The sequence below is a fragment of the Alligator sinensis genome, unplaced genomic scaffold (assembly GCF_000455745.1).
Source record: "Alligator sinensis unplaced genomic scaffold, ASM45574v1 scaffold515_1, whole genome shotgun sequence".
Taxonomy (NCBI): domain Eukaryota; kingdom Metazoa; phylum Chordata; order Crocodylia; family Alligatoridae; genus Alligator; species Alligator sinensis.
The window spans coordinates 2,406,858-2,418,348 of NW_005842096.1; the positions used below are offsets into that span (position 1 = coordinate 2,406,858).

General features: G+C 42.1%; 1 protein-coding gene across 5 annotated transcripts in view; it reads right to left on the reverse strand.

The window, feature by feature from the left end:
* Positions 1-8,955: 8,955 nt before the first annotated feature.
* Positions 8,956-11,491, reverse strand: part of PSMG2 (proteasome assembly chaperone 2) — a 13,214-nt gene continuing 10,678 nt past the window's right edge. For 3 of the 5 annotated variants that reach the window (XM_025204729.1, XM_025204727.1, XM_025204730.1), the window contains 2 exons: positions 9,798-9,918; positions 8,956-9,315 (listed from right to left, as the gene is read on the reverse strand). In XM_025204729.1, the coding sequence (XP_025060514.1) occupies positions 9,220-9,315; positions 9,798-9,918 (217 nt within the window). In that variant the 3' untranslated portion in view covers positions 8,956-9,219. The remainder of the gene's footprint in view (positions 9,316-9,797; positions 9,919-11,491) is intronic. The other 2 variants (XM_006024123.3, XM_025204728.1) reach the window with 1 other exon arrangement.

The window sequence follows — 11,491 nt, forward strand, 5'->3', positions numbered from 1 at the left end:
CAACAAGTTGTGTGAGCATTATGTTAGGGAGAAGCTGTTACAAAACTTTAAAAAACTGGGTTATCTCCAGGTTGTCTAATTTCTTACTTAACTGGAAAACTGAATTGTAATAACAATAGTGAACTTCATCAAAAAATCTTCATGAATCTGATATGGAGTATTGTGATAGTCCTAGGCTTAATGAAGAACCACATGCGTCTCTCTCTCCCTTCCATTCCCAACCTTGTTTTGTAAATATTCCAGTCATACTGAAAATAAGGATATTGCTGTTTTATTCAGCCACTTGGTTCAGTAACCCTCAACATGTTGTCTCTAGTTCATGCAAAAGATATTCAGAATAACTCAGTGCAAGCAATCTGCTGTTATGACTGAGATTTTTAAATGGCTAAAAATTGGGAAATCTTTTAAGTTCCAGTTCCTACAAACATGACTTCTGCAATGGTGATTGAGGCCTGATCCAAAGTGCTTTTAATTCAGTTAAATTTTTTCCCATTGATGGGATTTGAATCATGCCTTTAAATAATGATCCGTGTCTAGTGCTTTAACATGCCTTTATATTTTCTCATTAGTTGTTTTTGTTGATGTATCTTGAGTGACTGGAAGAGAAGGATGCAAATCAAACCATGTCCTGATATTTCAGCGGTGTTTTTTGTTTGTTTTCAATTTTTATTTTAACCTGATACACAATCCCATGTAATCTGTGGCAAATTGACTTACATTTTGCAGCAAGGTTTTGGATTCTGCAGCCCTTGGTAAAGTCAGATCCAAGTAGGCTTTTGAGTTGAATATGAATGTATACAAAACAGAAGAATTTATTTTATATTAAATTCAGTTTGTTTTCCCTCTACACTTTTTTCAGTTTTCAATGCGTGGTTAATTTTTTTGTATGGACACTAATTGTGTTGTAAATTGAGGATGAGGAAGAAATGGAGTTGGTCTTACAAAATGGAGAAGTAGGGAAGGCAGTTCAGAAAGTTGATGTGCCCTTTGACATGAGCAGCCTTAAAATGTTAACAGAACTGGGTTTCAAGCCTGATTCAGGCAAGTGCCCTTATACAGGACTATGCTTCTCTTTTAAGATAAACCTAACCAGTAGTAATTTATGCCCCAATTCAATAGCTGTCTTAATTACAGCCCACATTATTTCTGTTCAGTCTTAGACCTAATTTTTTTATGTATATATTATAATGTAGTTAATGCCTCTTACAGGATTGTTTTAGGTTATGCACAATTTGCTCTCAGCTTCCAAGACACTTTTGGAACCAGGAGGCTATAAACACATTAAATTAAAGTGGATTTGGCAGACTTTATAGTAAATCCCACTACTGTAGAATATATGGAGTCTTGTTTACATCTCTGGATGTGACCCTATAACTGATGCATTCAAAACTTCAACCATAATTCAGTATTAACAGTGCCTTGAAAAAGAACATGCTATGATCAATTGGAGAAGAAAGCAAGTGCTTCTAAATGCACTTTTTTGTTGCATGGTAAATCTCTCCTGAAGAACCCATTCTGTTACAGCGCTCAGTCTTCTGATAGTGTGACACTTGTTTCTATTTCTCTGCTTGGCTGTCTGATTGCTAACTGGTCCTTAGACTGAGAAGCTTCTGGACTGGGATTGAGCTATTCTGAAAGTAGCATACAGCTGGAAATGTCATTTTGGGTTGCTAGAACAAATGCTACTGATTTATTTGCAAACCCTATCTATAGCTCCTACTTCCAGACTGACGACTCAGCTCCATATTTGTAGCTACATCAAACTGTATCATTCCTTCTATTGAGTGCTTAAATGTCCTCTGGCAATACTACTTGGACAAAATGCTCTAAAACAGGGTGGCCAACCTACAGCATATGTGCCCCGAGGGGCATGGGCAGCCTTTGTATGTGGTATGGAGCAGACCAGGGAGTAGACGGGCAACAAAAAGTGGCAGACAAGGCGCAGAGCAGCAGACTGGATAGGGGCACAGTGCAGAGAACAGAAATGAGCAGCCAATCAGGTGGAGGGCAGAGGAGTGGCACTCGAGGGTGTGGATCTAATTGAGGGCAAGTCTGGCATAAAAATTGGCTCCCACTGCCCTAATATGTTTCTTGCACCTGGCCAAGCATTTACAAAAGCTGTATGAAATTTTCATGCCACACATTCATAAGCATACGAGCTTTTGCTATTCCATACAAGTAATAGCTAGCTTGTAGACTAGGAAGCGTAGGAGATAACTGTATTGTGGCTCACTGCTGAGCATCCACCTATCAGGTATCCCAACTTGAATCAAAGCTGTTAAAACAATCACTGGTCATGTTACTTACCTGCACAGCTGATGTAGTAAATCCTTGGCATAAGTAACCCAAAGCACTCCTCCCACAGTATAAAATAGCCAGACCCACAGCCACTTCACACTTGAAACTAGCTAATTTGTTATGGTGCAACAAAACAAGCTCAGGAGAAGGATTAGGCTGAGATGGATGATGTAATACTGAGCTTGAGCAGATCATGACTTTCCAGGGTTTAGCAGAGCAGAGAATGTCTTTTAGAAGTTGCAAGGAATAAGAGAGATCCTAGCCAATGTTAAAAGTTTCCTGGCCTTTCAACCACAGGGAAAAGTTAGAAGAAACTGTAAGACTGCTTAAGTGCCATTGGCAAAGATGATTCCAGCTGTTATAAAACAAGAACAAATCTTAGTAAGTGTAAAAATAAAGTTAAATCCAGGAAATACACATGAAGCAAGAATTTTTGTGGACAGTACGAGGAGGTGTCCGCTTCTCTCCCAGGGACCTTGGGAAGGATACTGAGGCACCCAAAAGCTGCTCTAAGCATATATTCCAACCGTGCAGTTGTCAATTTTATATTTCTCGTTGCATGTACTTTGAGTGAGACCTGTCTCAGGAAAAATCATGTAACTGGTTATGTCAGATACTGTTACCCAACGGTCAATGGGTAACATAGAAGGAAGTAATTTGACCCCAGCATCCTTTCCTGCCCATGGCAGGGGGTCGGACTAGATGATCTGCTTAGGTCCCTTCCGACGACCAACTATGAAGTGACCCTGCCCCCCGGAGCCGCTTTGTACTATTTATAGGTTAAATTATTAATACGGTTTCCTATGGTTCATGCTTCTACAGCAGAAAGGAGCTTACCTGATGTCTTTGCTGCATGATTTTAGTGTCTTGGAGTTTGATCTACTTGTGTCACAGGCCTTCTTCAAACACTCCTCAATGTTCATGACATGGTATAGCTATGTAAGGAATAGTAATAGAGCATGGCAGGGTGATAAGCAACCTAATCTCTTCTCTGAGACTGACTTCAATGAAGCGAGGATTTTGTCCTCAATTCTTAAAACCCCACAGCAGATGGTTACTGTTACATGTACCAAGAGAACACCCGCCCACATGTCTGCAGAGATTCTACACAACTCTGAAGGGACCACAAGGAAACCTTTGACATTTATAGAGGTCAAAGAAAATCCCTGCAATCTTAAGGGTCTGTATTCTCTAAATGATTTGAATTCAAGTTTGTCTGACTTGTGAACTATAACAATAACCTTGAGGATGCTGTCATATAATTATGCTTATTTTTAAAGAGAACAACATTTTTGGGATATAACATTTGGTTACTGTTCAGCAGATCCTTAGTATTCCCCTGAAGTATTTGCAGCCGACAGTACAGCCTCTGCCTAGTATCAGCCAAGGCTGATGGAAATGGAAGTGACCAGCCTAATATCTTTTTGTCCATGTTCAACAAAATGCAAAAACTAAGCAGCAGATTTGCATGTCTCATTGCTGGAACATGCTAAAATTATTTTAATGCAATTATGTCTCAAATGTCATCTTTCTATTTTCTTAAACTGGTCATTTTGTAAATCTCTGTCCTGTTTCTTAAAAAGCGCAGCTGCCTTGATACCACGGTGACTAAAACGACATAAATACTTACTTTGATAATTAGTTTGAAATTATACCTTTTGACTGTGCCCATTCAAGGGAAGAAAAAGTTAATTTGCTTACTCCTGGAAACTAGCACTTGTTTATCACATTCTGTCTCTGAGCTCCAATTAGACAGTCCCTTGCTGTTGCTACACACCTCTTGCTTCTCTCACACTCTTGTCATTGCTTTGTTTCTCCATTGTTTAGATTACTACATTGGCCAGAATTTAATCTCTTACTTAACTTGCTTTGATTTTTAGTAACTACAAAAACTGAATGCACCTCCTTTATCATTAACTGCAGCTTTCCACATACTGCTCAACATATAGAAAATAAGTTAATTCTTGGGTATTATAATTAATAAAGAGTGTCTGTAGCTTGAACTTGCTGCGGTAAATGACTGTCACATAACACCTATTAAAGCATACCCATCAGATTTTAATAGAATGAACTGAACACAAGATTAGAAGAAACTGTCCATTTTTAAACAGATTTAAATTGGTGTCTTAGATGTGTGCACTTGCATTCATGTAGTATTTTTCATTAAAATTACATTGCCACAGGCCACTCACTCACTCGTTATTTTACCTACATGGATGTATGCTGATAATCAGCACTCTAAAACCTCTAGTACTAGGCTTTAATCCTGTCCTTTCTAATCTGCTGCTGGTATATAGTAAATTATTTGAACAATAAAATCTTTATTAAAAGAAATATATATTTACTTGTTAAATATTGATTCAGTTGAGTATTATGTAGAAAATTAGGCTGAAGGGGAGATGTACCATAATATTGTCCCTTATAGAGAATTGAGTCACCCTTTTAAAGTTTACTCAATTCTGCTGGGAACAGCGTTGTTGTATTGTTTCACTAAGGTAATTGCTTTGATCCCCCAGAGCTACAAGTGCCAAACACACCCAGCTAAATAAAGCAAGCTTATGGGAACAAATTATTTAAAGGGAAAAATGAGAAGAAAAAACTATTGAGTAAAGCTTCTGAAAAAGCAAGGTAATTTTAATACCTAGCTTTCATAGAAAATACTTTTTTAAACAAAATTAACCTATAGTTGTTAAAAGCACACCCTAATTATGCCTCTTCAATGCATACATGCTTTCCACTAAATTCAGTGAGTTTATTATTTTTTTTAAGCAAGCTAAAGTTGCAGCCACATGCAGTATTTATTGCATGAGGTGTTCACGCCCACATCAAGAAGTCACACTTACTATCTATTAAGGTATTTTATTATATAATAACATCTGCAATTCAGTTGATTTTTTGCTCCTGAAGACATATCAGTGCAATAGTCCACCCATGCCACGCTAATTGAAGGCTCAGGGCCTCATTTAAGACAATACACAAGTGGCTGTAATAAATCAAAGGAGGGAATAGTGAGTGACAGGAATATATAGCTACCTTCACTAGTTATGTTCACACTTTGAAACATATTGCAGTTCACTGCTCTAAGTGGGACTAGAGTAAGGTTCTAGGATTGAGCCAGGTTGAAGATTGTTTTAAAGAAATTGAGACAAAGGAAGAGAATTCATGGTAACAGTCTGCACACTGAAGTAGCATGATTGTGCTATTAACAAGATTCCTCCCCCACAAAAAAGATTTCTAGCTATCAGCAATTTATGAAACATTCCAGAATTACTGAGTCCCAACCACACCCACACACCTTCCATTCAGTACCTAAAGCTAGTTAATTCCACTCAGCTCTCTTCTAGTTATTCTAAAGTCTAGCCCACTTATGGCTTATACATATTCATAAGCCTCAACCTTTCCTCTTCGGGGCTTATGAACTAAGTCCCCATTTGGGGCCGTTAAAGATTGATAGCTTTCACATTTTACACTGGTGTATATCTGGAGTAACCCTCTGACTTCTTTAGTTACTGGCAGGCTATGCTGAAGGAATGGAAAATTGATGTAGCTGCGTTTTTGACTTCCTGGATTTAGGAGCAACCCCTTGCTGAGCAGTCTGTTCTACATCCAGCAAGCACTTAAACATGCGAGTACGCCTTGGGATTTAAACAGAGTAGCTCACAGGCTTCAATTTAAGCAGCCAGCCAAGTGCTTCACTGGACTGGAGCTGGAATGCTTACCTGCCTGGTAGGCTCAACTCCTCAAACTATGAAGCAGTGCTGCTTTGGAAACAGCTCTCAGATTCTACCTTCTGGTTCCTTCTTCGTCAGGGATGACATGATCCCCATGAAGTGTGTTACATTCCTGGAGAATCTGGAGATCCTTCAAGGTGAAAAGTACTGCACTTGAGATGTCTGAAGGTAACTTTTTTCCTGTCTAAATGCAAACTATGGCCATTGATGCACAAACTATATCCTAGCCTAGACCGCTTCATCCCTTCACAATAGCAGCAAAGGCTGCAGGGGGCTGGAGAGCAGGAATCCCTACACACCTCACGTGATCCCTGGTGATGGGGCAGAGGAATCAGGGCACTGAGAGACTGAAGAATCACAGGGGTAATACAGCCATTTCAGAAAGTCCTTGCTTCAAAGATATTCCTCAGTTTTTGAGGATCATTTTGAAGCATTTCTTCTGTTATGTATGTCTGTTTCCTCTCCTTCCCCTTTTGTTTTGAGTACAGGTCTCAAACAGCATATCTGGTCATGGCCTACAATAATAGCATTTGCAGGGATGAAAACTACAGGAAGTTCTTAGGAAAGTGCAAAACTGGTTAACCAATATCTGACTACTTTTCAATAAGTACGATTCTGTTCCTTGGGAAGTAATCACAAGACCATGAGCCCCAAATGAAATCTTAACTTTAAAACCAGCTGTTGTTTGAAACCCGCTAGGGTAGTCGCATGCAAATTCCAGAATCTGCTCTGTTCGAACACAGCTCAACTTCTAATGTATTTTCTTGTCTGCATTGTCATCTCAAATACTTGTGATATGCTTGGTGGTTCTGACAATGTTATTCTCATTGCAACTAAGGTGCTACATCACTCATTCATGAATACTTGAAAAACAGTCTACATACATATTTTGAGTGTGTAGAACTTCTACTTGTAAGCCAAAGTACACCACGTGTGCTTAAGTTACTACCAGGGACCCAGGTTTTCCGTTTCCCTTAGAAAAAATGGAGAAAACCATGGATTCCCTGTTTTTATTGGAGGAAACGTGGATTTCTCTTCTTAGCACAGAAATCCGTGGATTCTCCACTTTTGGAAAGAGCTCTCACCAGCTGGCACAGCTCCAGCCTGCAGGAGTCAATTGCAAAGCCTCTGAGGCAGCCAAGGCTGGGCTTAGGCTCACACTCGCCCTTTACCCCTGGAGCATGGAGGTAAGTGGGGCAGGCCTGGGGAAGATGGTTTGGGGGCTGAGGGAGCGGGGGGTGCTGCCAGCCCCAGGCGGCACATTGCAGCTGGGAGTAGGGCCAGGGGTTGAGGGCAGGGATGCACCTCTGCAGAGGGCTTTGCAGGCAAGTGATGTGGGGCACAGTGGGGTGGTGCCTGCCATGTGCGGGCCACACATGCTGCCCGGCCGGCTACCCAGGGGAGGGGGAGAGGGAGGCTGGCATGTGGCCAGAGCACAGTTCCATGGCCGGCTCTGCAGCCGCAGCGAGGGATGGGGACTGGGGGTGTGGGGGAGGCGGTTTGGGCTTGCACATGGTGCTGCCACTTACATGGAGGCCCATTATGGCAGTGATGGCTGCTGCCTCCAAAACCTCCCGCTGCCGCCGCAGAGCCATGCTCAGAGCTGTGCAGCCGGTGGCAGCGACACAGCACAAGGTGGTGGTGGAAATGGCTGGGTGCCGCCCAGCCACCACCATGCTGCCGCTGCCGCCCGGCGGCCGGCCACACAGCTCCACCTTCCCTTTCCTCCGCCCTGCCCTGCTCCTCCTCCCACACATGCTTACCTGCTGGGGTGAGTGTCAATATCTGTGTCTGCATGTCTGTGGGTCTGGGCATCAGGAGGGCTGTTGAGACTGTGGGGGGGATTGTGAGGCACCCACAGCACTGGGAGGGGCTGTGGGGGGCCTTCAATTTTTATCATGGATTTTGGGTTTTTAATCGGAGAATTTTCAATTTTTAATCAGAGAAAACCAGGATCCCTAGTTACTACTTTGTCGATTGAAGATTAAAGCTAGTTCCAGATTCAGACTTTAGAGCTATCAATCTGAGACAAGGTATTCATACTGCTTGAAGATTCAGTGTGAAACACTGCAGCTTGTTATGGCAAGTAAAAACATGAAACCAAAATACTTCTAGCTCAACCATTACCAGTAACAGTTTTCTTTCATGCCCACATCATTCTACATATGTTGAAACTATTTTAGGCTTGGCAGATTTTACCGGTACTTCTAATTTAGGACTCATGTCTGACTTCTGAAACACTATATTTGAAAGTATTTCAGACTACACGTATTTGCTCCAACTAGATCTTTTTATGGTGTGTGATTGATTCTGCATTATTAGCCAGAGATGCCTAAGGCTGCAAAATATGAATGAAAAACTCTCAGGAACAGTAAAGATTATTAATTGCTGACACTTTAGTTTCCATTCCTGTTTGGTTTTTACTTATTGCAATGTTTGGAGAATCTTCAGACACATCCTTTGCTGGAAGTGAATAGTATACATTCTTAATTATATAAAAATGTTCTTCTCATTCATAAGGCTTTACTCAATCAATTAAGGAAGAGAGTAATACCATATGTGCTAAGTGATTAGTTACTTATTCTGAATAGCTGAAGCCAATTCTTCACAAACTACAGGTTGCCAAATCATTTTAACTTCTACACTCTTCATCTATTCTAAATAAAACTGGAAGCTCTTCAAGCCAGCTGCTGTTTCTCCTGAGGTATGCTCCTAACCCCAGAGGGCTCATCTCTGCTATTGCTGCAATACAAATAGATATGGAAACTAAGAAATTCTTCCATTGATTTTTTTTTAATTGTAACTTTGATATTTGAATGAATAATCTGGACTCTCACATTGATCTTACTAAATCTGCTATGCTTAGAGGTGGCCACATGGCGCTCTCCATGACGAAGGTCGATAGGACAGGATATTAAAACAAAAATGCCCTTTTAAAATAATTTATTAGAAAATATTCTAACAGGTGTCCAAAGGAACCATTGTGCAAAACATATCACACATTAGCCAATTAGTGGAAGTTAAGTCAATTTCTTTACATAACCACAATGTGAAAAGATCTGCTTGCTTATATAAAGAGATATTAATGTCTGTAGCAAATTAGACTGTTGCTGCTTATGCCCATTATGTTACCATCGTAGGGGAAGTTGCAGATATTTTATACAGGTGACTTAGAAAAATTCAGCACAGATCAGAAGAGTGCAGGTGGAAGGCCACTGCCAAATAACAGTCTCCAAGAACTTGGTATTTTCCAGTGTGAAGCGGTAGTTGTGGTACTGCTGCTCTGCTGATTTAAAAACAGCAATGTTATTTTCAAATTTTAGAATGGCAGGAACCACAGCTAGAAAAAAAGCTATTTCCCCCACTTCCTTTCCCTTTATCTTTAGTCACACAGCTGTCTAATCATTGTAGATTTACCTGGAGAAGGCTACCATAAGGCCAACCAGGATTATACCTTCATCCTAACATGCTATTATTCTCAAAACATACAGTATCTGGTTTTTGGTCCTAAAGAACATGGTAAAAAAACGTATCTGTTTCCAGTAACCTGGACAACAAAATGACAAAATCTACCCTGGAATACAACCTTCCAAGGACAGAGGGTTGCATGTTAGTGAAAATTCAAATAAAATTTGAAAGAGTCTTCAAGGAAAGAGGGTTGCACGTTAGCAAAAATTCAATTAAAATTTGAAACAGTCTTTGTAATTTTCTACTGAAACAATTAATAGTCAGAAATATGAAACCAAGAACTTTAGATACAATACTTACTTCATTTTTAATTAGCTGGAGCCATTCATTAAGATAGTTAACCAGAGCAAGTGCATCAGGGATATTATCCCCTTCTGAGCAAAATTTCAGTAGAACAGCCATTGGGATTTCTTTAGAACAACTAGAACAGAAATTGTAATTTTTTTATTGGAACAATAATAATTGGGGAGTAGCTCGCTTAATATAACAGGTTTGGGGTTTTATTTATTTATTTTTGCCTGTACCTTTTTCTTTTAAAAAAGCCACAGAAACTGTCTCCAAGCTGGAGACTGAGAGGCACAGATTCTATGCCACAAACTCCTACACAGCTTGTCTGCTACCTTCCCCTCTCCATTTACTTTAAACATGGAAAAAGAAGTTATGCAAGCTGCACTGTATAAAAGAATGCATGGAACTTAAAAATAAAAAGGTGTAGGCATCTGCATTAAGAGGTAGCTGATAATTACATGAACAGTGTAAATTTTAGTAAATTCTCTTCCAAATAAGGATTATGGAGAAAGGAAATCTTGAGAGGGACAAAGAAAGATTAGAATCTGACTAAGCAATCAGATGAATCCTGATGGGGAATTTAAATTACCTGGGTTGACTCCCCCACTCTACAGACATCTGATGTTGAATGCATCTTAGAATAAAGGACCATGCTAGGACAGGGGTGGGCAAAATATGGCCCATGGGCTGGATACAGCCCACCAAGGGATTCTGTCCAGCCTGTGGCAGCTCCCTTGGCCTCACCCAGCCCAGGCACAGGGGGCAGCGTGGGTTCTGGCACGTGCAGCTGGTTTTACTACCCCTGAGCACGCAGCATATCTGGGGCGGTACAGCGGCCAGACTCACTTCCTAGCAGCCATGTCAGCAGTGGCTCTTTCCAACTACCACTGTTAGTGTCACTGCTTTCGCTAGACGAAGCAGGCGGGCAGGGTCTCCATGAAGACTGTTTTGGGACCACAGTGGGCAGGCATGGAGTGGTATCTGGAAATGGAACAGACAGGCAGGCAGGGACAGGATCTTGGGGTCATGACAGCGTAGGGCTGGGGACAGAGAGCGCCACAATCCACTCCCCGCACATCCCTGTGATGGGTGCCAGTTCTGCAGGCAGGGGTGTGCAGGGAATGGGTTTCAGCAGCAGTTTTGCCCATTCCACTCCCGGATGCCACACCCTGTGCACCCATGGCCCCAGCCTTTTCATCCAGCCATGCACCCTGCCAACCTGGGTCCCGGCTAGTCTCCACCGAGACCCTGGGATTTTTGGGTGGTGATAGCACAGGGCCTAGGTAGAGCTGCAATCCACTCCCCACATGATCCTGCCCATGGAACCGTCACCCATCACAGGGATATGCAGAGTGGATTGTGGTCCTGCCTTGGTCCCTGACCCTACGCCAGGGGCGGGCAATTAATTTGAGTGGAGGGCTGCTTACCCAATTTTGGTAGGCAGTCAAGGGCCACATGGGTAGCCCTGCCCCTTGACAGGTAACCCACCCCTTGACAGATGCCCTGGCCCCTGGTCACCATCTTGGGACCAACGTCCCAGGGCCAGCATCAGTGGGACCCAAAGCAGGGCGCAGGCTGGCAGGGGTCTGTGGAGCCAGGCTGGGCTGAACCAGCAGGGAGGGGGGGAGCTGGCCCAGCTCCATAGAGCCCCTGCCAGCTAGGGCCCCGCACTCCTGCCACCCTGCTCTGGGCCCCACCAGCACTGG